Source organism: Hippichthys cyanospilos, chromosome 9 (genome assembly GCF_059441005.1).
Source record: "Hippichthys cyanospilos isolate Australia breed blue-spotted pipefish chromosome 9, RoL_Hcya_1.0, whole genome shotgun sequence".
In the NCBI taxonomy this organism is placed as follows: Eukaryota; Metazoa; Chordata; class Actinopteri; order Syngnathiformes; family Syngnathidae; genus Hippichthys; species Hippichthys cyanospilos.
The window spans coordinates 7,671,771-7,698,833 of record NC_142377.1 but is presented as its reverse complement, the minus strand read 5'-3'; the positions used below and the strand labels follow the sequence as shown (position 1 = coordinate 7,698,833).

Sequence of the window (27,063 nt, the reverse complement as noted above, 5' to 3'; positions counted from 1 at the left end):
ATAAATATTTAATTTCTGTAAAAGGATTGGTCGTTCCTCAGTCTTTGCAAGCCTCTGCTACAGCAGATATCTTTGTTTTCCAATTTTTGCAATTCTTTATGAACCACATGTTTTTCCATCTCTATTAGTCTCACAATATGTGCAGATTTTTACAAAGAGAAAGGAGAAGTGGGTGTTTAGGATGACAAGAATAACTCCTTGGTATTTTCCACTTGATTACATAAACCCCCCCCTCTTGTCAATCCCTTCCTCTCGCTCTCTAAGCTCCTCCCCCCTCCCTGTCATTGGCCAGTTGATTGACTTGACAAAGCCCCTAACTTGTTTCCTACCCCATCCAAGGGGCTCACGATCCGCTGAGGAAAAACAGGGAAAAGATTGAACTGTGGCAGTCGACGTCGTTTCCTCTGGGATGCCGAGGCGCCGGGAGATGATTGACAGCCTTTAGCTCAACGCTCATCATCATCATCATGAGCTCCTCGTCGGGGAACCTTCACAGCAAACGCCTTCCTTGTAAGTCATTATTTGAACTTCTCAGACAAAAGAGGACTCCATTCTAACATTAAATTGCGTTTGAGTTTTTTCCTGTAGTGCTTTTCCTGTAAGGGTGTAAAATTGTCCCTTAATCAAAATAGAGAGTGGTTGTGTTTTTACACATTATCTTACGTACTTTTTTCAAACTGCAAGATGAGGGAGAAATGTACTTTTGACGGAATGTGATTGGAATCAGGGTTACATGATGCATGGAGGAAAGTCTATTCTCAAGTGGTAAAAAATAATGGTATATGACTTAAAACAGATTGTGTTACTGTACTTATACAGTATGTAGATTTTTGCCATGTGCGGCGGCCTGGTCACAATTCCCATCAGCGCACTCAACTGTTAATTTATTGTTATCCAATATAGATACATAAAAATGGTAAATAAAGTGTGATAACTTCCATTTTGGTCCCCGTAATATAAATTTTCCTCAAATTGCAGTGAATGAATGGAAATTTGCTATGATCTTTATCTTAATTCCTTCATAATATTTTATATAGAACACATAAGATGAAATCAAAACAAATAAATACAATGAAACACAAATATCCAGTACAAGGAAAATCAAATTATGTGGTTGTGAAACTTATTTGCAAGGAGTACAGTGAAGTGCAAAGAAAATGAAATGGGAAAAAAAGGTGCAGTAGTGATTCATTCTGGCCACTGGGTGGCACCCACGTAATGACATACATGACAGAAGAAGTGGAAAACTCACAAAGAAGAAGTTATACTGTCACATGAAGTATGGAGGTACAGCGTACTAACTGCTAAGCTTTAAATAAAATAAATATAAAGAAAAATACAACGACTGACTGTTTATAACGCAAAGCAGAATGTCTTGTTGTTGCAGCACATCAGGATTGCGCTGCTGTAAAGTGACGGACTTTTGAATTACAAAAAACACGCAAAGCAGTGAAGCAGTAAAAAGTGAAGTGGCGAGGGAATACTGTATATATTTACGCCACTGCACAATTCACGTCATAAAATGATGTCAAAACAGACGGTATTTTAGGTTTGACTTGAATTTCATCTTTTCGATGATTACTCAGATATTTTACAATTAATCTCACCCTAGATATCCAAAAGGTTTTGCGGCTCCCATTTTTTTTTCTTTGCAGACAGTCATTATGTCTGTTTGAGTATTAAAGGTTGCCAAGCCCTTGGTTAGGGAGAGGGACATCATCTGTGAGGCGTTGTGACGGGCGAGCTCATCGGCAGCGTAGAATAGCCGCAGATGTGTTGACGCTGCTTGAAGTGACGGCGCAGAAGAGTGCACCGGCAGCCAAAACCAGACAGGAATGTTGAATCATCAGCCTGAGTAATGTTCACTAATTCCATCTGAATGGTCGTGCTAGTCATCGCGGGTTCAGCAACCAGGAGAAAGGAACTGCATGTCCCGCAGAGATCTCCGTTCATGACCTCTTTCCTTTTAATTGGATTATGGGGTGCCATCAAAGTGCGGTGCTTTTGCTTCTCAAACATGCCGCCTCTTACTCGACCTGAGACGTGAACCGGCGCTATTTGACGCGGTTGAAACGGATCAAGCCGTGTCTCCGGCGAGTCGTCGACCAGCTGTTGCTCTGCTTCGAGCGGTACTTTATCTGTGTGCGTCTCAATTACTGTGGGAACATGTGCAAGAGTTGTAGAATGAAGATTTGCCAGCTGTGAACAGTTCAAATATGATGTCAGAGGGGGAGAGGGATTTTCGTAAAAGCAGGCCCACTATGTCTCATTGTAATTACCGTAACCCTCCAAATATAGGACGCACCTGTGTATTGGGACGTGCCCTTAATTTTAGTGCCAATTTCTGGTATTTTCTATGTTTCAGTTTATAGGACGTAGCAACGGTTCGGTGACAATGTGGAAACTATTGCAAAACAGAATAAATCTTTGTAAATTTGTCATATTTGTAAGTTATATATTTGCTGCACGTTGTGTGTTTCAGATTTCCCATAACTAACTTTTACATGATCTTCTCCATTTTAGTAATATTCCTGTGTGTGGACAAGGATGGACATGGACGTTGCTTCCGTCAGCTTGCTTCTTTTCTTGAAAATGTGAGAACATCGGCTACCATGAGTTGCTGTTAGTTGCAAGAGGCACTGGCTGCTAACAGCCAACAGACGTCCGCCCTCTAGCTTGTCCTATTATGGCAATTATTGTAAGTTAGAATACATCACATTTAAAAACGCACATCTGTGCAAAACTCAGCTTATGTGGCTAACGGATCAATCTTCCTCGAATGGTGTTGAAAAAAAAAAGAATTTTAAGTTACCGTTGATTTGGCGCACCCATTCTGCAGGCCTTAATGTTTGGGGAAAAATTGTGCCTTATATTATGGCAATTATGGTAATTACTCTTCCGCCAAAACAAACTGTTTACCGAAAGTAAGCCCGTGATATCACAGAGTTCCTTAATTAATTTGTCAGTCTATATAAGTGGATTTGGTAACACGGCTAAAACAGCGGATGTGTCAGCTGATAAATCCTGTGCTGCTACGGGGCTTAAGCTACGGAGGGCAGTGGGACAAGACAATGACCTACAAACACCTATAAGTAGGTGTGGATTTGACGCAGGGAGTTAGATTGACAGTTAACGCACAATCTGGATTTTGTTATTTGGCTGGGAAGACTGGGCGAGTCTCCGTGATCCTTGACAGAACTCAGTCATGTCTTCCTGAAAGACGCCCTGTTCCTTTGTGTCCACTGTTTTGTGCGTCTTGTCTCAGCTTGGCAGCAAGTTTAATTACATCACCACCAAAACACATGAGATACGATTCTGAAGGCCAGTAAAAGCAAGTGAATGATCTGGAGAGGCATATTATGGTCTGACTTTCCTCGTCCTTGCCACAGAGGAGTCAGCCCATGATCTCACTCATTCATTTGACACAGAGAGGAGTTAATGGCAAGCCATGGGCGACAGCGAGACCCGACCTCTCTGCATTTAGCCCCCCGGATCAATGTGTTGCCTCTGCTCTTGGTGCAGTTGGCGCTTGTGAAGAGCAGCTTGAGGGTCCTGCCCTTGAAAAGGGTCGTCGAGGCATGTGGTGGAGTGACCTAACTGTTGTTCACACCCAAAAAGAGATGGGCCATGAATTATGTCTTTGTTATCACAATGGCATGATGCTTTGATTCATTTGCTGGTCGTTTGTTCACGCATTACCGTAACCCTCCAAATATAGATGCACCCGTCAGCCACATAAGCCGAGGTTTGACGTACGGATGCGCATTTCTGTTTGGGGCGAATTTTTATTTATGATAATTACTGTAAATGAGATGAGCTAGACTTGAAGCAGTCACTTGGCTGTTAGCGGCGTGAGTTTTCAGCTAATGTTTGCCGAGGTTGTTAGCGCATTATTTTCAATAAAAGAAGCGAACAGATTGAACCAGCGTCCGAGTCCATCCTTGTTCACACACTGGAATGTTACCGTATCTTTCAAGAAGCAAGTGATTCTTGGAGCAGAGCAGGCTGCCACAAGGTTTGGGCAAACTTGCTTACGAGCCTTGCATGTAGCTTACCAATGTAAATCCAAGAAAATATGACGACATTATGAAGATAAGATTCTATTTTGCTAAAGTTTTTACATTGTCGCCAAACTGTTGGTGCGTCCTGTACACGATAAGATAGAAAATACTAGAATTTGATATTAAAACTAAGGGTGCGTCTTATATTTGGGGAATTACGGTATGGTGTGTTCTGATCATTTGTCATGTGCAGGGATGCACATAACTGGTATGCATGTACACATGCGCGACAGAAATCACTGATCTTTCACTTTGCGCATTTGGGTATCCGACCTAACATTCAATCAAATCAATCAAATTTTATTTGTATAGCCCTAAATCTCTGAAGTCTCAAAGGGCTTCACAGATGAACATTCACCCATGACAACAACCGAGTCTGAGCTGAACATTTTTTTTCTCTGAAAAGTGACTCCAAGATGTTCATGGTTTGAAGCACACTCAAAGGATTTTTTGCTCATGTCGTCAGCTAGCACATGCATCCTTTATTTGACAAGTATGAAAAGAGCATGCGTATGTTGCGAAACTTATGGCTAACAAACAAGCTAATTGAGATTTGATAGCTAATCATCATCTTGCTAGGTGGCAAGACAACCTACAGGAACACCTCAAGCTCTATGTAATAGTTTTCTCCTCGCGTCCCACGTCCTCCCAGTCTGAGGAAATTTCTTTGTTTACTGAAGCAGTTTGGACTGGTTTCTTATCATTTGTGTGATCATGAGATTGTTGACTGTGAATTCTTCTCTGACATCCTTGGACTAATTATTCTGGGGTTCCGAACGAACTGCGCAAACCATGACTGAAGGATTTATGAAACTTTTCGAGGACGCAGGCTTAAATAACGCAATGTAGCTATGTGCACACAAAACAGGGTGCGTACCAAACGCAACGTCCTGGCACTCATATGAGTAACTCAAGAAAAATATTATGTGCATCATGTGCCTTCACTTAGGGAGGAAACAAAAGATGAAGGTTTGACATTTACTCTGGAAAAGTCAAATGAAAGTCTAAGAGGTTTGATTCGTTCACGCTCCGCTACACTTTGAGTGGTTTCCTCTAACTTGGATCATGTTTAAGCAGTTCGGGTCAATTCCCTTCACTTAAAGTTGTGCTTTTATGCAGCTTTGAATAGCCGTCCCCTCGGAGTGCTTGTCCGACTTTTTTGTGGAATGGCGGAATGTCACGCAGGCGAGCACGTCCGGCCCGCACTGCTGCTGTATTCCATCTTTTCTGCCTGTGCCTGTCACTCCGCATTTCCAGCTGGTCCCGAGCCCTTGTCGATGACCTTTTCTTTCGCAACTCCCAAAGCACATGCCGAGGGAAACGGAAGGACACAAATGAAACTCTGGAAAAGGGAAAACTGAACAACTGAAAGCAATTCAACAAAAAAAAAATCGAAAAGCAAAAAAAAAAAAAAACCCAATGAAATGTAACATTTAATTATAAGGCATTAAATCAAGTAAATAATTGTAGTATTTTGGTATTGGTGTATATATATATATATATATATATATATATATATATATATATATATATATATATATATATATATATATATATATATATATATATATATATATACATACATACACACACACACAAACTCGATTCGTCTTGGCATTTATCGAAATGCCAGGTCTTTGACTGATATATCTGATTGTTTTGTTCACATTACCTTTAGCGCAGCTCCATCTAGCAGATGCACAACACCTCAGCCACTACTGTAGCTTCTATTCTTTGCACTTTATAATGAAATGTGTGTTATACAGTGGGCCCCCGGGTTACGAACTTAATCCGTTCAGCGGGTACGCTCGTATCTCGAACTGCTCGTATAACGGGCAATCCAAACCCATGTTAATTCGTGAATGCGTGCAACGCGCGCAAAAGCCCTAGGTAAAAACACCACGACTGTACACATATATTAAAATTGAGTGACATAATTCTACTGTAAAATTGCATTAAATAATAAGTACAAAGGAAAAATGACTTTTACCTTTGGAATGACGTGACTTGAGCTGGGTGGAAGCGGAGGGGAGCAGAGACCATCGCTTAAAATCAACACGGCGAAGTAGATATGCTATTGGTCTTACAGTGTCACAGTAACTCTTTCAGTCAGGGTGCTAATCACGGAGATTTTCTCTCCTTCCTTCCATCCCAACCAGCTGTGCCATCAAGCTAGATAAAGGCGTTCGGCCAATAGCATATCGGCACTTGGTGACCTTAATCGACCAATATCATATTGGCATCTCCGTGACTGACTGATACTTATTCGCACTTTTTTTTAAACGGTTGGAATGTATTGACAATTAATTTAAAAAAAAAAAAAACACATTTAAACCAATGACAATTCTTTGTCCTGCAATCTGCACATTTAATTTCATGTCAGCTGTTTTTCCCTTTAGCTGTACAAACACTACACTTAAATGGTAATATATTTACACACCGTGACTGAGACAGTCACTGTGACGCTGTAAGACCAATAGCGTTCACGTTACTGCCACAAGTATCTACTGAAGGTTTAAATGACGTGTCTGCTGATTTTGTTGACGCAGTTAAGCGAGAAACATATTCACATACTTAATGGCCGGCATGTCAGGTAAGGCGAAAGGTTTGTTCGTAAGTGGGGGACAAAAATCTCCGTGATCCACGCTCTAAGGCGAATTGTTCGTAAATCAGGGTGTTCGTAAGCCGGGGGCCGACTGTATATGAAAACTGTTTTAAACTAGACCATTCAATGAAGATGGGCCTTATAATCCGAAAATATCTCTCTATCTATTTGTCTACTCATCCATCCATTCATCCATTCATCTAGTTAAAAAGTGATCAGTAGGAACAGCAACTATGTCAGGCTGTCAGGATCAAAATGTGCAGGGTAATTTACATCTATCACGCCAGCCTATATAGAGCTCTTGAGCGCTGCTAGCAAGCGGCTAATTTATTTAGCAGCTATAACAGAGCCTGAGCCAGCAGTAAAAATTGGCTACAGGTGTCGTATGTCAGTGTAATTAAGTCATTTGTTCGCACCCTGAATTTGCGCACGAACGTGATTTCAGAACGTTGTTTTGTTTGTATTGGAGCAAAAGTTGCTGTAGAAAAACAAATTAAGCTGTGACACTCGAGGCATACATATATCTATATCATATTTGGTCAAATAAACTTTATTTGTATACATTTTCAGCATGTTTTACTGACATGCAAAAGATTTACAATTGTTGCTGCAGTTTGGCATTTTTTTTAACTGAGGTCCTCGTTTCACCCCATGTGTAACATATTCTTCACACGATCACACGAGCTACGGTTATGCATTGTGTGTTTTTGTTTTTTTTTTTTTTTAAAGCAGAGGGCGTTCTCACATACTCTGCTCTTCTCCGAGCTATTCTACCGTAGGTCATTCTGGGCTAAGAAAGCAACATCGATCGTGGTGATTCAGTGAGAAAAAAGTGCTGGACTAGAAAAGCAAAATCAATCTGAGGATGTGCATCTGGAGCTAACCTTAAGCTCTCTTTGGGCGTAAAACTTTTGGAGGGCGTAATTGATGAGAGTATAAATCAGCGTTAACCCCGGATTAAATACTCTCGGATAAGTAAACATTTTGCTACAGTCTGCGATGAGAGAAAAAAATCATTCACAAAGTGCTGCTGAACAGACACAATCTGTAAATCATGTCTGTCGGACGCTATAATTATTCATGTGAGGGCATTTTGGCAACAACTCTTCACTTGTGGCTGTGAGTGAGAGAGCAGTGCGGAGATGTGCATGTGGGGGAGGTGGGAAGTGGGGTGTGAGGTCATGAAGGAATGACAACGCGGCCTGAGCCTGGCCCTTCAAGAAAACTTGCACTGCTCTAGAATGGGCGGGGCATGATCGGTGCCGTGTGTTGTATGTTGAAAAAGAAAATCTGTACCCAAAAAGACACTTTTAAAAATTTTGTTTGTATTTTGACAATAGCGCATCCCCACAGCACCATTTGGTAAAAACTCACTTTGATTTGTCCATCCATGCTATACCTCATAAGTGTATACGCATAAATCTATTTCAGCATACAAGATGGAATGCCATAGTTAATATTTTCATTTTCTGTTCAAATACATGGCTGATCACTTCAATACCAATTATTTGCTTTCCATTAGATTAATGAAATTTCAAAAATTAACTGGAAGAAGCTACTGCCTATCATCTCGCTTGCACCTGTATTTCCAGCGGAGACGGAACGAAGTCAGAGGATTCCAGATATGGACACAGCCCATCAGCTCAAAGCAAGGGAGAGACAACGATTCTTCGAAGAGGTCTTTCAACACGATGTGGACGTCTACCTGTCCTCAGCGCATCTATCTATCAGAGACTACACGAGACGTGAGCTGAATTGGACACATTTTTCCACCATTGTTCTCCCGCAGAGACATTATTTTTTTATTTCTGCTTTGTTTGTAGCACCAATTGGTAGCATCTCATCTATGGAAGTGAACGTGGATATGCTTGAACAGATGGAGCTGATTGACATCTCTGACCAGGAGGCTTTGGATGTTTTCTTGAGCTCTGGGGGAGAGGACAATGTCCTGAACTCCACAATGGCAGGTAATATGGTAATGTGTAAAATAACAAAAATGCATCCAATGTTTTTTTATTACCTCACAGCCAAAGGAAACAGCAACCAAAGGCCAAACTAAGCGCGAATCAGAGTGAGATTGTCACTTTGCCAAATGGTTACTTGAATGCCATCACTTCCCGTGGAAGGGCATCATCACAAAATATTTTGCTCAACTATGTGCAAGCGATTGATTCATTCAAATTATATTTATAAAAACACAAACTGGCACAGATCTCCTCATACTTAATTCTAAACAATGCTTTTGCGTTAAGATCCGTGTACTGTATGCATTTCAGTTCATGAAACCATGAATTTGAAACGCAGCTCGAACTTTGACCTCCCAGCCATCCTAGGCTATTTCAACAAGGAGAATGTGTTGCTCAGTGCAATACATTAGACACTTTGTCTCTTAATAGTAGCTGCTGCATACTAATGCTCAAGCACTTCGCTAATTTATTCTAGGCGCATGTAGTTATGCTTGCTGCCTATTTAGACTGTGTTTACACTTCCATGATCCCAAGTATATGACAGTTTAACAATTTCTCACAAATTTGGAAGATATGACTTTGTGATAAACAGTTACAACTGGTGGTGACGATTATGGCAGATAAAAATGACTGATGAAATCTACTGTTCTGTCAGGCTTAGTCCGTCATTCAGTGGACTGTCGATGAGGGACAGATGGACTGCCCACCTCTGGTAAAACAACACAAATATACCCCATATTTTTTTTTTTTTTTTACTATACAGCAAATGGAAACAACCACCAAGAGGGAGTCATCACTAATGGACTCCTTCGACATGTCCTTGAGGGGTTTGACTCCAAATCCCGCGTGTCCTCCACATCTTCAAATTCTTCTTCTGACAGCCAGATTGACAACGCCAATCTAGGTGACGATAGTGGAGTGATTTCCAAGGATTGCGTTACATGTCCCAACACCGCCAACCGAAACGCGCCGCCACCAGAGATCGAGGACAAGTCTCACGCAGTCACGAGGTAGGAAGTTGTAGTCCCTCAGACCACCACCTGCAGCCGTAATCAGAACTGTGACTCCGCCTCACTAATATCACTACCCTTATCTTAATTTAACCGTTTGTTATTCGCTAGGTTATCAGTGTATTTTGGAGGTAAGAATTATGGACTGTGGACACGGACTGATGTAATTTGCATAAAATGTCACCTGTACATTTTCCATATTTGATGTTTGTTGTCAATTTCCTTGTTTTGTATAGCACTGGCACAACCGAAGGAGACTAGACGTTTAACCGCAGTTCCGCTTTTCAACCTTGTGTTCCGATGGGTTTCACCAGCCCCGTTTTGTCTCGATTATACATAGGTCGTATTCTGATGCCATTTGCATGTTAATCAGGGCTTTGACTATTTAATATTTATAGAATAAGTTTATCAAAAGATGTTTGCTAATATCCTCATTTTTGATTAAACACAAATGCTACGTTTGCCTCCACGAAGGACAGTTGAAAAGCTAAAACCTGATTTGATTAATTAAAAGCTGGTCACCAGATTGATTTGTGATTACATTTTTTTTATATTTACTGCTACAAATGTATTGCATACTTCAGTCCATGTTTTTACGTTGGAAAATCTGGCCACCCAAGAATTTTCCATGCATTGTGCAGACCGACAGGAAGAAACGTGCAAAAGTGTTTGTTGATGACATTTAATAGCAACTGTTACACAAACATTGCAGGTAGGGAAAAACAAAGTACAGTTGACCGTCCATTCCACTTGACCAATTTGGACAGTCAAGCACATCCAATAAGATCCACTTACAGCAACAAAATTAAATTGTATGCCCGCTACTCTGTTCAAGGACACTCTGGCTTAACTCCAAATGAACACGTTCCCTTGGTAAACAGCTACTGGAATCAAATAAATTTCTCTCCCATTTCAGATACAAAATGTACAGTATATTCTTAAACGTATACTTGGAATAAACAAACTAAAGATTTTTTTATAAATGCTTCAAATTGAAAATGGAGGGGAGACAATGCTTAAACAAGTAGAAAAGCACCACATGTATTTTTAGAAAATAAATCTTAACACTTTCTTACACTGCCGCCATCCATTTTCGGGAGGGGGCGCTGTTCGGCTTTGCTCTGGCCTCTGCGGCCCCGCCCCCGGAATCCTCTGCCTCGCAGGAAGCGTCCCTGCACGCCGAACGTCTCCAGGTTCAACTTTTTCTCCTCTGCCCACGTAGTCCTCCTGAGGGTGCCCACGTCATGATGGGGGGAAAAAAATGATTCAAAATACTGCATCCTCACCTGGGCTTCATGTCCGATGAGATGTTGTCGAAAAAGCCCTTGCTCTTGTCATAGTACTTTTCGCCATGCGCGTCATCCTCCTGCGTATGGGGGTTCTCCGAGGCCTCTGGGGACACCTTAACTGCGGGGGAGGGGTTCAAGTTCATTTCAAGTCCTAACAGCAAATGAACGTGGGGGCTCACTGTCCAAGTAATTAAAGAAAAAATAATCACGCACCTACAATCTCTTTTGTGAGATCGTCTTTAAACTGAGCATTTGCTGATTCAAAGTCAAAATCTGACTCAAATTTTAAAGTTTTAGATGTGGAGTTCTTCACAAGTATCTGCCCTCTGTTCCAGTTCCTCGTTCTACGACTTCCTGCACCCCCCAGAAAATAAACAAACAAAAAACTTTCGTACATTTGAAGTATTCTTGTAAAAACCCAAGAAGGTGAAATACCTTGTTTTCGCCTTTGTTTATCATCTGCAACTTGGCCTTGCGTATTGCCTTCACTTGGCTGGGATGTGGTTTGTTCTAAAAAGGAAAAGACTTAAATAGAAAAAAAATGGAGATTCAATGATCTTTAACAAATTTGAACCCTTACGACTGGAGACATTGTCTTTCTGGACTTGGGAAGCGGCGCGCTGGCCCGGACGAAAACTCTGCCGGACCTGCTGCGGCTGATTTGAGGATCTCCCCTTTTTCTGAACGCTGCTGGCCAACGGCGCCGTCTGAACTGCTTGCTCGACCATCGGAGCTCTTCGGACGGGGATGCCGTGAAATCCCGGAACTGCAAGAACACAAAGTGTGAAAAGGACAACGAAAAGGTGCCTAAGTGGATTAACACCGTACCGAGACCCTGTGCTCCGCCGTATTGTTGGTTGAGTAGAGAACCGGTGGCCAGCTGATTGTAGGTGGACGTCATGTCTTGGTACTGGTTCCAGCGTGGGTTGTATCCACCAGGAGAGCTTCCGAGAGATGACTTGAGGGAGGGGGGTCGGGTAGACATTTTTATTCTTATAGAGATTGACATTTTTATTTCATTTTATTTTTTTTTGGGGGGGGGGGGGGTATTTATATTTAAGTTTGTTTATATTAATACAAAATGAAAAACAAATATCAGTAGTCCTTTTCTGGTCAAAAAATTGAGAAAAAAAACAACAACAAAATAGCCTGCAACTGATTCTTTACAAAATCATCTCACGGGCTGGATTAAACCAGTTTGCGGGTCAGAATCGGCCCGCTGGCCGTATGTTTGACACCCTGCTAGAGTTGCATTTAGATATAAAGAAAACCAGGCTCACAAGTATTATTTGCACTGGAAAAAAAGCAGTGAACACACCTGTACAATAGCAGGGTCACGTGGGAGCCCATGATGCGGTTTTGCTGGTTCCGACACGGTGATGTCCCTTATGTCGCTCCCTCGAAAAATGATATATTCGTATACTTCATCTTTAGGGGGGAGTGGACTGCCGGTATGGCGGTCTTCGGTCCCGTATGATTTGACTGTTGAAAATGCAAAGAAAAAAAAAATCTCGCATGTTGCTTCTTGAGCATCCCATCAGACGGATACGAATTAAGAACTTACCTTTGGCCAACGCCACAGTGGACCTTTCGGTGTCCACGTAGGACAACACACCTTCATACCGAATCTGTGCTTTAGATATCAAACTGATTTTGCTGCCAATATAAGGAGTTCCGCCTCGGGTGCTCATAGTTGCAGCGCATTAAGAAAACGACGTGAAAAAAGAGCAGCAGGACATTAAAGAGCAACAATGAGCCAAACTAGCGGCACCTGTGAATTTTATAAGGTCGGCAGTTGACGCAATCCGATTGGCTGGAAGGTGGTTCATTTGATTCTTTAGCAGGCGCACGCCGATTTGTCAATAAACGGGCGGTGGAAGATTTCACACTCTTCTAAGTGCGTCTAACTAATCTATCACGATATATCCTCACTCTATATGCACCACTAGAAAAAGAACTTCCCTTTTTTGTTTGGTATTTTTAACAGCTGGCTCAGTATGATTCGCCCGCCGGATGTCACGTGACCAACACACCTGTCATGACGGACGTACGCATTAGGATCTACGACTATATTCAAACAATTGATTTTATTTTTCCAAAAACTAATCACAGAATACAAATTCAAGATAAAAGTGTTTCACATACAAAGACATAGAAATTTGCAATATTGTCTTTTTATTTTTTTCACAAAGCCATTTCTTAAAATTTCACTACATGTTTTGAATTGCTCAGAACTGATTTTAATCTTGATTCATTCTAATTTAAGTGAAGTTTGTCAGTTATATTTGTTCAGTGTCTGGATGGATGTTTGTACATATTTGTGTTATTATTCTATGATTTGTTGTGTTGTTCTACTGATGTGTTGACATAGAATTGTTATTGTGAATTGTAAAAGGATTATGTCAATTAAATAAAGGAACTATATATATCTATTCAAACAGTGCACCGTAAAGAGGATATGTCAGTTAAAAAAAAAAAAAAAAAAAAAAAAAATATATATATATATATATATAGTTTCCTCATTTGTAATGTGTTGTTTTTTGTTTGCTTTTTTTGTCTGGGATGAATGAATGAGGTTGATGAAAGAGCAGTAAACAACAACCTCTAGCGTTTATTTAAAAAAACACAGCAAAACGATGATGTGCACACCTTATTTTTCTCAAACAACATACTTCTACTTCCATTTATTTTCATGTCACTTTTATTGCTTTTTTGGTCTGCTAAGGGATAAAGTGGAGTTCTAGCACCTTCTACTGGCCAGGTGCCAGTGGAACATGAGGTACAAATAAAGTTTGTTTTTGTACTTGTTCGTGTCCAATTCAACTAGCATGCATGTTTTTGGGAGGAAAACCCACAAGGGCACAGGGAGAAAATGCAAACTTCACATATCAAGGAACTGTGAGGTTGACATGCTATCACTGTATTCCAGAAGTAGCAATAGTATTATTTTTCAGGGCAGATTCTATAGTGATCAAGGAGGTTGATAATCGGTAATTTGGGTCAATATTTAGGTTCACTTAAAAGGAAAAAAATATGTAAAATAATTAAAGTATAGATATACAAAACACTTATTCATACTGAGAGATACTCAACTTAGTTGTGGAAAAAAAACGTTTTGTTTAGAATTAATTCAGCAGTAAAAGTTATTTTGATCTAGTTAACTGAATGACCATTTTATTTTGTTTATAATTAACACTTCCTGTAGCGTGAGAATGACATTGCGTGCTGACGGCTCAGGTAATGAATAATCACCGCTCAGCTTTGTCACATGACCCAAGAGGTGAGTCTTGATTGGCCGTTAGTCTTAAGCACGTGTGATGTCATTTTCAGTCGACGAGTCGGGAAATCTTGTTTTTTTTTATTTATAAAAAAAAAAAAAGAAATATATATATATATATATATATATATATATACATACACACACACACACACACACACACAGGTGCGTGAAGTTTTAACTCACACACTATTTATAGAAAAAACTTTTTACTTGGTTTTCATGACTTTTCTATCCCGTTTGATCACTATTCTCTTTCATCAAATTGTTGTTTTTTTGTCTATGTTGCTATTCGGTTTATTTTTTTCTTGATTAAACATTCGCAGATTGGATTCGTGAGCTATATTGTGTGCCATTATTATAATTATTAATTGTGAATGACGACTTGGCTCGACGACCCAGCAATACGTGCCTTGCTTTAGTACGTTTTTTTTTTTTTTTTTGCGAGAACGCTTCATTAAAAAAAAGTTGACGTTTTCAAAATGACGTCCCTAGAACAATGCATAACAGTACAGTTCCAAACGGCCAGGTTAGCACACGCGATCCCACTAGACGAGTTTCCTCTGAGGGCGGGTGTGACGCCCACTCCCGCCTCTTCTCTCCAACAACTTCACTTTTTTTTTTGCCCACGGCAGTAGAGTGGAGCCATCTTGCACCGCGTCCCCACCGTGCTCAAATCTGGAAAAACAACCGCTCTTTTTTTGTAAAACATCCCGACAACTCACAAACAGTCACGGTTAGCGCTTGTGACTGGGTCTCCGTGCAAACAAGCCGTCTTAGCACGCGCTATTTACCGGAAACACTCGGAGACCGCGGCGGTGTTTACCCCTAGTAACGAATCCTCTGGAATGACAGTTGAAGCCATTAGGACCGCCTTTTACGTCGCGGAGCAGCCAATCACAGGTCACCAAAGTGCCTCCAACAAGAAGTCGAAGTTGTCGTGCGCATGCGCGCCTCAGCTGGTAAGTCCACTAGCTCGCTTCACTTCTCGCTAGCTCACCGAAGAGTAAAGATGGCGGCCGCGCCTGGTCTGTTGGAAGAGCTTACGTTACACACAGAGGTGAATAAACCCGTAGGCTGTGACGCCGAATTGTCCTTAGACTCACAATCGTTGCTTTTGTGCCACGATAACCACTGGGGAAGACCTTTGAGCGTTACATGTTGCTCCCGTGTAAGCGCGCTGACGTCCATTTGGGACTTGGCTAGACAGGTATGCTGTAACTCCTAATACTCTGTTGCTCTCCGTGTTTAGGACGGAACACGCTGTTAGGGGAGATGAGTAGATGCGCCAGAGCTTAGCCCCATCACTTTCTAACAAGTTGGAAGTGCATGGGGTGTCTACGTCACGACGTCCCCATGGTTGGTCGGCGGACTTTGCCACGGGACGCGAGGCTGGCAAAACACTCATTATCACTGCTGCTGTGACTTATCTTCACTCGTCAGGAGCAAGTGGGCCCAAACTCCGCACAGACAATTCAATGAGCAACTATGAACTGTCACACTTCAGGAAGCGTCATACCTCCTGCGGGGACTACAGCGGCGAGTTGTAATAACAGCTGTCCAGTGACGTCTGGGGCCGGCCCCGGACCCGTGTCGTCCAAGGGGTCCGCCGTCGGGCCCCCTTTGTCAAACACGGTCATCCAGATGCCTCAGCCTAACTCGCAGGGCGTCATCGCCTCAGCGCCCGGCGCCAACCCGGCGGCGGGGGCCACCGTGACGCTGGTCAGGCCTCCTGTGCAAACCGTGCAGTTGAACGGGAGCAGCGATGGCATACGTGGGATGGCGCCCGCCGTCAAGGCCGAGTCCCGCGGCGCCGGCCCGCAGGCTCCGTCGCAGCAGTCTGGCGCTTCTGATGCTGCTCCGGGTGGAATCCAAACGTTGACGCAACAGATATTGTCACCCAGGCTCCCTCTGACCCCCAGCGGGCAGCCCCCCGTGCATAACATCCAGCTTCCCCCTGGTGAGTGCAAATCCTCACAAAAACTACATAAGATAGCACACAAAGCGAATTAATCGCATCTTGCACAATGTGGCAAAAGTATTCACAGCGTGTACTTATAAGTAGGGATAATAATATTGAAAAAAGATCTGAAAAAAGACCAAATCAAGTTTGTGGACAAAAAAGTGTCCATTCTCAAAATTTAATATAGAGGCAATGACCAATCACAGCTCAGCCACAGGTCAGTCGTGATTGGTCAATACCTGAGCTTTGAGAAAAAATGTTTTTTTAGGTGTTCAGTGTACATAAAATATAGTTATCAAATTAATGATAGACAAAATGTTAACTTGTTACTGCTGATGATGGCTAAATTGGTGGATTATCCCTTTAACTTTGTTTAAATGGATAAAGCTTTAAATTGGTGGATTATCCCTTTAACTTTGTTTAAATGGATAAAGCTTAAATTTAATGAAAAAGTGGTTTCAGATTGCAAAATAGTTGTTTTTTTTGTCTTAAACAAAACAAGAGTTTTATTGTCATGTATCATATTATTATACCACACAAAGAAATTCCTATTCCGTTCATCTACCGAGCAGCAAACTGCATTCTATAATCAAACAGATAAAATAAATAGCAAAATAAATAGCAAAATAAATAAATAGCAAAATATTATTCATCCATGCTGTCAGAGCCAGATTAGTGTGTGAGGGATTTGTTGAGAATCCGGACGGCTTGTGGGTAGAAGCGGTTTTCCAGCCTGGCAGTCCTAGCCCTTAGGCTCCTCTAGCATTTCAAACAGATCATTTTGTTGATGTGTCTCGTCCTTGATGAGGTTGCGTGTCCTCCGCAGAGCCCTGGTGTGGTTTTGAAATTCTTACTAAAGGTTTAGACAGCCCCCAGCATGTCTTAAAAAAGTAATCAAAACTAATGTAAGTAAAGCTAGTTCCATTGTTTTTTTTGTTTTTTTTTTACATTAAAAGTGTCCTAAATTTCAATTTAACTGAAATGTTACAGCTTGACTTCATTTTGTTTTGATTTCAAACAAAAAACAGCCGCAGAATTCCCAGAAGTGAACAATGTTTTCTATTGGTCTTTTATTGGATTTCTGAAGATTTAGGAAGAAAGAAGGCCACTGCCAATATTAGTCTATCCTCATTGTATTAATTGTATGAGGGAAATAGGTGGGATGTACTTGAATATGTCTTGTCCATCTTTGTTCAGGGATGGTGCTGGTACGCAGTGAGGCCGGACAGCTGTTGATGATTCCTCAACAGGCGCTGGCTCAGATGCAGGCACAGGCGCTCGGTGGCATGGCGCCCCGAAGCGCTACGCCAAACATGCCTCCAGGACAGGTCGTATCGCATTCTTCAATTTGTCTCTTTTCACGTTAACATTCTCTAGTTTGTGCTTGTACCTCAATAGTCCACATGAGACATTTTCTTGTCAGGTGAAAAGTTGCGCGCTTAGGTTGTCATGAATCTTAACTTTAAAACTGTCAATGGTCCTTGTCAAAGCAGGATTTTGGTACGCTTTGAAGGTGGTATCCGAAGAAGTGTCATATCTTGTCTTTTTTGTCGTTTCGAGGTCAAAAGTGAGCTCACCATATGTAATTTGTTCTGTCTGCCATTTTCCAGGTTCCTGGAAACACCATCATCAGCAGACAAACATCTCCGAGCACCATTATCCGAACGGGCTGTCCAGCTCCGACGTCCATAGCTTCCACCACCACTCTTCATAGACCTCCTGTCCTTCAGGTACTGACTGTTTTTCAAGTGTGGATGGTAAACTATGGACGACGACAGTTATTCAACACAGAGTGTGAAAATGTAATATCACAGGCCATTTCAAGCTTAGAAATAAAGATAACTGAAAATATGATGTGTCTAGTTGAAGTAATCGATTGCGTTAGGTACTAAATAACAAGATTCAAGAGATTTATTGTCATAAGCATAGTTCTACCAAACAAATAAATGCTTACTCTGTTCACCCCCCGAGCAGCCGAATACATTCCTTAATTGAGCGATAAATAAATAGCAATAAATAGCAATAAATAACAAACAGAGACAATGGTGCTTATAACGTAGTGCTGAATATCACGTAGTGCAAAAAAACAAAAAACAAACGTGTGATGTGCACTCATCATAATAACATGCCACTGCCGTGCTTGTATGTCGTCCAACATGAAAATAAATACATCCAATTACACATGGGCAGCAATGCAATACCCTTACCAAGCTTTTGGTTTGATGTGCTGCATTCAAATGCAGTTGGAAATTTCATATCCAGACAACAAATAATCTCTATTTTTGTCTCAGTTTTTATTAAATGTACTTTGATGTAAAATGACAATCAAAGCATTCTATTCTATTTTATCCTATACTATTCTGTTCTTTTCTACATATTGATGACTGTAAAATAATAATATTGGTCAGTAATGAGTGTTATTTTTGTTTAATTGAAAAAAATACATTGCTTCAGTTCTCTGGAATTAACTTGCAAAAATGAAGGCCCATAAATTGAAAAAAAAAAAAATGCTCCTCAAATTCAGTAAAAAAAAAAAAAAATACATATTTCGAGCCTTGCAGTAATTAATTGAGCAAAACCGAGTGGCATTTTTATGCTGAGTCTAGTCAGTATCTGTGAAATGCAGCACATTAACTGGTAATAGCTACTTTTTCAAGGAAGTCATCAATCAAGTAACTAAGTAACCTTTTCAAGGTTACTGTGGCCACACTGTGACTGAGTGAAACATTTCTAAGAAACAATCCTTTTAGCAAAATCTTCTCCTTAGACTTCAGTGGGGACGGCAATACCGGGATTGGCCCAGAGAAGCCAAACAGCCGGGACCACAGTAACATCAGTTACAATGAGTAAAGTGAGTCCTGTCACCGGGATGAAAATCCCTCGCTGACGTCGCAAACAAACACAGTCTAAATGCGTCTTTTCCACCCATCAGGAAACAATGGAGAATGTGAACAAATGTCGAAACTTCTTGTCTACACTGATCAAGCTGACTTGCACCGGCAAGCGATTAAGCGAAGCTGCCAGCGTGAAACAGCTGGTGAAAGACCTGCTGGTGAGTCGCACCTGCCGGTGTTCAAGGCGTTCGTGGCATCTGCATATTACGTTCATGTCCGCTTTTTCTTCAGGAGAATAAACTGGAAGCCGAGGAGTTCACCAGCAGACTCTATAAAGAGCTTAACTCATCGCCCCAACCCTACCTAGTGCCTTTCCTTGAAGTACGCTCACTCTTATTGATTTGCTTATTTTTACACCATTCGAGATAGCTTGATACATAAACCACATAATATGAGATTTGACGCACATATGTGCATTTTTATATGGGTCATATTCTTACCTAGAATAATTACCATAACAGACAGACGTACATCAGGAGGCCAGTGCCTATTGCAGCTTGTGTTAGCTGAGGATTTTTCGGCATGATTTTCAATAAAAGAAGCAAGCAGACTTCCGAGTCCGTCCTTGTTCACGTGCAGGAATATTACTAAAAGGGAGAAAATCATGTATCAGTTATGATGTATCCAGCTGATCCAACTGCTTCGAGTGCATCGATTTTACACTGGCGAGGTGTTCACTGACCCCTCACAGTGTGGGAAATCTGAAACACACTTAACGCGCCACAAGTATTTTACTTGCGGATATGAAAAGAAGAAAATATTTATTCTACTTTGCTATAGTTTTCACATGCGTCTTATACACTGTAACATTGAGAATAGCGGAAATTGACCCCAAATTTAAGGGTGCGTCCTGTACACCGGTGCGTGTTCTATTCGGGGAATCACGGGCTGTATCTTACAGAGTTTAGGGAGATGAGATTTATTCTATTTTGCCATAGTTTTTACATTATCGCCAAACGTGGGGTGCGCCCTATAGAAAATGACATAGAAAATTCCAGAATGTGACCCTAAATTTAAGGCTGCGTCCTCTACACAGGTGCATCCTCTATTTGGGGAATTACGGTACATGAATCCAGTAACGTTTGCCACTTTATGCGCAGAAAAATCTTCCCGCCTTGCGGCAACTCACTCCAGACTCGGCAGCCTTCATCCAGCAGAGTCAGCTGGCCCAGCCGGGTTCCGCTTCCGTCTTGCCCGCCTCGCCGAGTCCCACCACAGTTGTCCTGAGCAGCCCCGCCCCTCGCCTCGCCGCGCAGATCAACCGACCCCAGCTTCAGCCAAATGTTAGCAAGCCCGGACACACGCCTTCTCTTGTAAATATCCGCCGGCCGTCTCCAGCAATAAAATTAGCAATCCGAGCGATAATAAGCATAAGCCTCCGCAGGTCCTCCAGCCTCAGCAGCAGAGAGCAATGCTGAGACCTCAGGTCCCATTAGCCGTGTCCCCTATGCTGAATCTCAGGAATCAGGCCCCAGGTCGCATCGTGCTGGGACAGCCGCAGGTCCAGCTCAAAGAGCTGCAACCATGTGAGCGTGTCCTTCGCTCGTTTCCTCCGTGCTATCATTTTCTTCAGTCGGTTTACACTTTCTGTCCGTCTCCAAACCCCTGGCAGTTCCTGTTAAGACGGAGGCGTCAGCTGTTTCTAGACAAAACTCGATCGCAGCTTTGACGCCGGCTCAAAAGAATAAGCTGAAAGAAGCAGGCGGTACTTTCAAGTAAGATCATGAAGCATTTTCATCCAACTTATTTTTACACATATTCTTTATTGTAGCGATGTCAGAACTATTCAAAATGAGTGATTTTCTAGACAGTACATACTATAGGCATTTTTAAGACGCCAACAAAATTTGCCTATGCAAAGCGGTTTGGAATCATTATTACCAATAGCACCCTCAAAAACACCCTACTGCCATTTACTTCTCACATCCATAAAGCTATATGCCCATTAAACATGTAAGAGTGATCATAGCAGCCTATCATGCTTGTTGTTATTTGCCCATACCTGAGAAAACTGTGATCTCATTTTCAGTTGATGGCAAGCGTCAAAATGGCCGACATCCGAGATTGATTTTTCTGCCTAATATTTCATAAGCGCAATATTACTCGCAGTGCCGTTTTTGCCATATTATGGCCACATAGAAGATTTTTTTTTTTCCCCTCCCCTTCAAACGCTCAAGTCATCCACAACCAAATAAAGTGAAACAAAAGCATACCGATTCTGGAATCAGATGTAAAGAAAACAGCCACGTTTGAATATGTGTCACCAAACTGGTACCGCCGCACCTGTTTCGCCAGAGATGACGACGACATCAATGACGTGGCCTCCATGGCTGGAGTCAACCTGTCCGAGGAAAGTGCCAACATCCTGGCAACCAATTCGGGACTGGTGGGTGCGGTGACCCACTCCTGCAAGGATGAGGCTTTTCTTTCCTGCGCCATGTTGCAGAGGAGGATGCTGGAGATTGGTCAGACGCCACGATTCTCCACAATTTTGCATGACACCAAATCAGGCTCATAGAAGGGCTTAAAGAAAATTGCCATATTCGTACATTTGAATTGTGCTTTAAAATGATAGATTGACCGCAAAGGTAGCTCAAAAATGGAGGAAGTTAGAAGATTTTGAATGGTGCCAAGTTGAAAACCCTGTTTTGCAGAAAAACCTGTTTAAAGTTTTGGCGCATTCATCATTCAGTGGTGCACGTTGTCTACTTTTTTTTTTTTAAATATACTTGGATTACAATTTGGAAATCAAAAGATTGCCCGTGGAAAATTCATGTTTTCAAAACTTGGCGACAAGCCTGCTTTTGTGAAACTGCATCTTAATGTTTGCTGTTTTTATTTATTTTTACTGTTTTATTTAAATGCGTGAGGGTCAATTGCCGCATAGAATGGCACAAAACTGTAGTTTATTTATTTATTTTTTTCCCGCTACGCTAGGCCAAAAACATGTTATTGTACATGCATCTGTTACCTCATTCAATCCTGGCGACATATTTTTACGTATCTTCAAGAATCTTACACATTTAATCCTAAAAATGTATTTAAAAGTTAACTCCAGTTATTTTTGGACCCTCCTTTCACCAGTATTAAAAAAAAATCTGTAAATTAGTTCTGGCATTGAATGCCACGAATCTTTCAAGTTGTATTTTTACGTACTTTTCAAAAGACATTCAATTCCCGGAACTTTATTTATTATAGACAAAATGGCTGGCATTTCATGAGTTAACTCCATTTATTTTTGGGCCCTCTTTTCCTCTAATATTTGCAAACAAAAACAAAGAAACAAAAAAATTACCGGGATTGAATGCCGGAACTCTTTAAAGACATATTTAAAAAAAAAAAATCTTAGACATTCAATCCCAGGAAATGTATCTATTTATTTATAGGGAAAATGGTTGGCAGTGAATGAGTTATCTCAAGTTTTGTGCACCTCCTTTACACTAGTATTAGGGGGGAAAAAAAATCTGTAAATTATTACTGGAATTGAAAGTCAGAACTCTTTAAAGCCATGTTCTAAAAAATCTTAGACATTTATTTATGGGAAAAATGGCTGGCGTTGAATGAGTTAACTGCAGTTATTTTTAGACCCTCCTTTACACTAACTAGTATTTTGGTGGAAAAAAAAATCTGTATTTAGTAACCGGGATTAAATGTCAAGACTCTTTATAGACGTATGAATTACGTCTTTGGGATGGAATAAGTTAACGGTATTGTCTCTCTGCTCCAGGCCGCAAACACGGAGTGACAGACCTCGGTCCGGAGGTGATAAATTACGTGTCGCATGCTACTCAGCATCGACTCCGCGATCTGCTGGAAAGGGTCTCCCACGTGGCGCAACAGAAAAGCCTCAATTTCAAGGTTTGCGGCCTGTCACCTGCCTCCCAACGCTTGACAATTTGGTGCAGTTGACAGAATTTGGACCAGACATGAATCTTTTTTTGTTTTACTAAGTAAACATTGTCTCCTGGCAGGAGGAGGACAACCATGAACAGATCAGTGACGTTCGTTCACAGCTAAAGTTCTTCGAGCAGCTGGATCAGTTAGAGAAACAGCGGAAGGAGGAACAGGAGAGGGAGATTCTTTTAAAGGCAGCTAAGGTATGATAAAAGTGTCTTCTGACTTTGGACAATACGGTTATTATTGATATTGATCTTTGGGTTTATTGTCCACGCAGTCTCGAGCTCGTCAGGAGGACCCGGAGCAGCTGCGTCTCAAACAGAAAGCAAAAGAGGTGAGAGGAGTCGGTCGGTCGCTTTTAACTCACTGGCTGCCAGCCCGGTCGAAAAGAATCTTTGACGTCTATAGCCGTCATTGGCATCCAATGAGTTAAATGTTGTTCACAAAATGGTAGGTTAGTTCAGGTAGTGCATTTGTATTTTGGCGTATAATGCCAGAAACTCATAGTGACTGCTTAAATAATGACCTCATTTAACCCCAAGCCCAGTTAAAAGGAATCTTTGACGTCTTTAGCCGTCATTGGCAGTGAATGACTACAAATGAAAGTGTGTTGTGAATGACTACGAATGAAAGTGTGTTGTTCTTTTTTTTTTTCCCCCAGATGCAGCAACAGGAGCTGGCACAGATGAGACAGAGGGAGGCCAATCTGACTGCTCTGGCCGCCATTGGCCCCAGAAAGAAGAGGAAGGTTCCCGATTCGCCAGCTTCCACTGCGGTAACAGAGGTGAACTCGACTGCGCCACTTTGGATTTTAGCCACCGACAAACATGGCCCAGTTTAGGCGTCACCAGGGGGCACTCTGTACTACCAAACGTAAACAGGCATTTTAAGGTTGTGTTGGTGCAGCATTCTAACAATGTGTCGGTTTGATTGATGAAGGCATGATGTTGCTGTAACCACACATTTTGGGAAAAAAAAAATCTTTCTGCATAAAAATCTGATGTTATAACCAATACGACTTTTACATGACATTTTCTGGTCAATCGTTGTCGCAGTTGATGTCATTTTAGCAATGACATCACACAGGAAGCACTTCGCATGACCCCGGCAAGTAAATTTAAGTAAGCTTACATGCTCAAAATAATCCAAAAAATAAATATTGCTCCCATGGACCTCTATATACACGTAAAAATCAGCTGTACAGTGGGCCCCCGGGTTACGAACTTAATCCGTTCAGCGGCTACGCTCGTATCTCGAATTGCTCGTATAGCGGGCAATCCAAACCCATGTTAATTCGTGAATGCGTGCAACGCGCGCCGAAGCCTTATGTAAAAACGACACACTGTATACATATATTAAAATTGAGTGACATAATCTGCTGTACACTTGCATTACATAATAATTACAATGGATAAATAGCTTTTACCTTTGAAACGACGAGACTTGAGCTGGGTGTAAGCAGAGGGGTGGCAGAGTCCAACGCTCAAAGTTAACACGGCAATAGATATGCTATTGGTCTTACAGTGTTAGAGTAACTCTTTCAGTCAGGGTGCAAATCACGCAGATACTAAAACATCATCCTCTTATTTCTTTCTTTACCGCTGCTAGTAATTTTAGAAGCTATGTCTAACAGATAAAGTTTGCAAAGTCTTCACAACATTCCGTTTTTCACTAATTTTCTCTCCTACCTTCCATCCTGTCCCATCAAGCTAGATAAAGGCGTTCGGCCAATAGCATATCGGCATTTCTGTGATTGACGTGTGACGCCGGCCAATAGCATCTCCGTGAGTGAGACCGGGTGACCTTAATCGACCAATAGCATATTCGCATCTCCGTGACTGACTGATAATTATTCGCACTTTTTTTTTTAAACGGTTGGAATGTATTGACAATTAATTAAAAAAAAACACACACATTTAAACCAATGACAATTCTTTGTCCTGCAATCGGCACATTTAATTTCATGTCAGCTGTTTTTCCCTTTAGCTGTACAAACACTACACTTAAATGGTAATATATTTAGACACCGTGAGTGAGACAGTCAGTGTGACGTTGTAAGAGCAATAGCGTTCACGTTACTGCCACAAGTATCTACTGATGATTGATGATGTCGCTACCGTTGATTTTATTGACACAATTAAACGAGAATATTTCTACATACTCAATGGCCGGCATGTCGAATTGCTCGTAAGGCGAGAGGTTTGTTCGTAAATCTCCCTGATCCACGCTCGTAAGGCGAATTGTTCGTAAATCAGGGTGCTCGTAAGCCGGGGGCCGACTGTACTTATGAAAGGTTCGCGTTACGAAATTTCTTCCGGAACGAATGAATTTCTTAAGTAGATGTAACTGTATATCAATTTTGGACACGTTTATGTGTCAAAGTGAGCCTTGCAAACAAACATAACTAGAGAGTTAAGTATGATTATGTTTACATCTAATATTGTTAGCGGAAGCAGAATTCTTTGTTTAGATGTTTACGTTTCTTTCTAATAATAATATTGCTTGTCTGTCTGGATTCTCAGGGATCAGGTCCCAATCCTTCAGGGGCGGCCGGCCCATCGGGCTCCAGGCCCACACGGCAGCGCATCACACGCGTCAATCTCAGGGACTTGCTCTTCTGTTTGGAGAACGAGAGGTTCACCAGTAGCTCCAATTTCCTCTACAGAGGCTTTCTCAAGTAGGCCGCGTGACACTTCAGAGAGGGGGTGGAGTCAAGTGTGTTGGAAAGAGCGACCAACAAGGCTCCTGAATATGTTTTTTTTTTCCCTTCTTCACTTGGGCAGATGTAGGACCTAAAACAGCAAAGTATATACTGTAACTATATATTGAATCACCTTTCTACCTCCCCTTTTAAAGGCGCATTGATTTTCTGAGCCGCAACGGACTCCGAATCTCCTCCGGAAATCTGCTTTCGTTCATGATTTCGATCCATTTTCAAATTATGCAAGTATGCGCTCGCTCGCTCGATCTTCGCGCCCCTCGTCGGTTTGCGCGTCGCAGTTTGAAGCACTGAAAAGAACTATTTTTATCGAAAGAGACTCCACACTCGTTTCTATGAAATCATCATCTTAATTTGAAGTAAATTACTAATCGTGAGCTACTGAATCGCCTTTCTAACTATAAGCCATATAGCATACTCCGCTGTAGCCCATCAAGCAAGTAAATAATAGATCCTCATGACTGGATTTTATTTGACACATATTTATTCACCAAATTTGTTGAAATATGGTTTAGATATTTATTTAATTTTTTTCATGCATTGTGTGTCATGTACCTTCTTGTGTAAGTTAATTCATTCGTTTTTTAGATTCATTGTGTGAAGTGCTTCTATTCTAATAATTTTTATCTTGATTGAAATTACTGCCACCTCCTATCGATTGTTTTAGCTGTCCACATCACCGTTGTTTTCAGATATTGTAGTTATTTCTCGACATGAATACAGTATATTGTGCTTTTCAGCCCTTTATCTTTTAGTATATGATTCAAAAACGTGTATATTTGTATATGTTGCATCTTAACTTTTACACATTTTTAATAGCTGTGAGAATGTACCCATGAATCAAATTGAAAGTTTTTAATAAATTAACATTTTTGCACTAACCTCATTTTATGTTGTGCGTTTTGTTTCTCGTTCAGCACTAGGGGGCAGCATTGTCCTGAAACTGCCCGGTGTGCCGCTGATTTTTGATCTGCAGACTTTTTCTGTCTGACAATACCTACAAATATTAATTATGGGTGGAATTTTGTGTGTGTGTGTGTGTGTGTGTGTGTGTGTGTGTGTGTGTGTGTGTGTGTGTGTGTGTGTGTGTGTGTGAGGGGGTGGAGGGGTAAATCTTGTTAAACCCCAAAAAGTGGGTTCGGGTTAGGGTTTGATAAAAATATCGCGCATGCGGAGCCGCTCATCCAAACAGCATTTTGATTAATATTGTGTTACCGTGCTCAGGCAACATCTGCTAGATCAAGCTGTTAGCATGCAACAAGCATTTTCCAAAATTGAGCAACAGGCAAGTGCGCGGTTGAATCTGACAATCAGAGCAAAAGCCCTTTTAAAACGCTTTGGATGGGATGAAAGTACTTGTATTGACCGCAAGATGGCAGTA

The 27,063-nt window shown here is 41.4% G+C and overlaps 3 protein-coding genes across 10 annotated transcripts; 2 read left to right on the top strand and 1 right to left on the bottom strand.

The window, feature by feature from the left end:
• The first annotated feature begins 305 nt into the window (after positions 1-305).
• LOC148418673 (dysbindin-like) lies at positions 306-10,169 on the top strand. Of its 2 annotated transcripts, none has more exons than XM_088423019.1 (4): positions 306-510; positions 8,259-8,411; positions 8,490-8,633; positions 9,289-9,427. In XM_088423019.1, the coding sequence occupies exons 1-4, from the start codon at positions 468-470 to the stop codon at positions 9,318-9,320; spliced, it is 372 nt and encodes a 123-aa protein (XP_088279145.1). In that variant the 5' UTR covers positions 306-467; the 3' UTR covers positions 9,321-9,427. The 2 variants fall into 2 exon arrangements, with proteins under 2 accessions (XP_088279145.1, XP_088279144.1); XM_088423018.1 differs by having other exon boundaries at positions 307-510; positions 9,397-10,169.
• Positions 10,170-10,311: 142 nt separating this feature from the next.
• LOC148418672 (protein LSM14 homolog B-like) lies at positions 10,312-15,185 on the bottom strand. Of its 3 annotated transcripts, XM_088423016.1 has the most exons (9): positions 15,004-15,184; positions 12,497-14,887; positions 12,251-12,414; positions 11,761-11,890; positions 11,513-11,698; positions 11,368-11,442; positions 11,146-11,286; positions 10,930-11,050; positions 10,312-10,870 (listed from the first exon to the last, which is right to left on the bottom strand). In XM_088423016.1, the coding sequence occupies exons 2-9, from the start codon at positions 12,621-12,623 to the stop codon at positions 10,705-10,707; spliced, it is 1,110 nt and encodes a 369-aa protein (XP_088279142.1). In that variant the 5' UTR covers positions 12,624-14,887; positions 15,004-15,184; the 3' UTR covers positions 10,312-10,704. The 3 variants fall into 3 exon arrangements, with proteins under 3 accessions (XP_088279142.1, XP_088279141.1, XP_088279143.1); XM_088423015.1 differs by having other exon boundaries at positions 11,146-11,442; positions 15,004-15,185; XM_088423017.1 differs by lacking the exon at positions 11,146-11,286 and having other exon boundaries at positions 15,004-15,185.
• Positions 14,831-26,563, top strand: taf4a (TAF4A RNA polymerase II, TATA box binding protein (TBP)-associated factor). 5 transcript variants are annotated; one of them, XM_088423013.1, is made up of 17 exons: positions 15,166-15,269; positions 15,462-15,568; positions 15,653-16,169; positions 17,370-17,500; positions 17,783-17,902; positions 18,940-19,023; positions 19,105-19,224; positions 19,298-19,387; positions 20,167-20,379; positions 20,451-20,592; positions 20,679-20,781; positions 21,362-21,531; positions 22,794-22,924; positions 23,038-23,163; positions 23,241-23,297; positions 23,625-23,747; positions 25,486-26,563. In XM_088423013.1, exons 3-17 carry the CDS (start codon positions 15,698-15,700, stop codon positions 25,642-25,644), a joined length of 2,241 nt encoding a protein of 746 aa, XP_088279139.1. In that variant the 5' UTR covers positions 15,166-15,269; positions 15,462-15,568; positions 15,653-15,697; the 3' UTR covers positions 25,645-26,563. The 5 variants fall into 5 exon arrangements, with proteins under 5 accessions (XP_088279137.1, XP_088279139.1, XP_088279140.1 ...); XM_088423011.1 differs by having other exon boundaries at positions 14,831-15,171; positions 15,462-16,169; XM_088423014.1 differs by having other exon boundaries at positions 15,462-16,169; positions 23,625-23,738.
• Positions 26,564-27,063: the final 500 nt, after the last annotated feature.

Bases quoted from the DNA above. Each gene is read 5' to 3' on its own strand.
- LOC148418673 (XM_088423018.1), top strand. From the start codon at position 468: ATGAGCTCCTCGTCGGGGAACCTTCACAGCAAACGCCTTCCTT. The intron at 511-8,258 runs GTAAGTCATTAT...CTGTATTTCCAG, and splicing joins TCACAGCAAACGCCTTCCTT to CGGAGACGGAACGAAGTCAG. The intron at 8,412-8,489 runs GTGAGCTGAATT...CTTTGTTTGTAG, and splicing joins TATCAGAGACTACACGAGAC to CACCAATTGGTAGCATCTCA.
- LOC148418672 (XM_088423015.1), bottom strand. From the start codon at position 12,623: ATGAGCACCCGAGGCGGAACTCCTTATATTGGCAGCAAAATCAGTTTG. The intron at 12,415-12,496 runs GTAAGTTCTTAA...CATTTTCAACAG, and splicing joins CACTGTGGCGTTGGCCAAAG to TCAAATCATACGGGACCGAA. The intron at 11,051-11,145 runs GTGCGTGATTAT...CCTCCCCCGCAG, and splicing joins TCTCACAAAAGAGATTGTAG to TTAAGGTGTCCCCAGAGGCC.
- taf4a (XM_088423011.1), top strand. From the start codon at position 15,698: ATGAACTGTCACACTTCAGGAAGCGTCATACCTCCTGCGGGGACTACA. The intron at 17,501-17,782 runs GTCGTATCGCAT...GCCATTTTCCAG, and splicing joins CAAACATGCCTCCAGGACAG to GTTCCTGGAAACACCATCAT. The intron at 20,593-20,678 runs GTGAGCGTGTCC...AACCCCTGGCAG, and splicing joins GCTCAAAGAGCTGCAACCAT to TTCCTGTTAAGACGGAGGCG.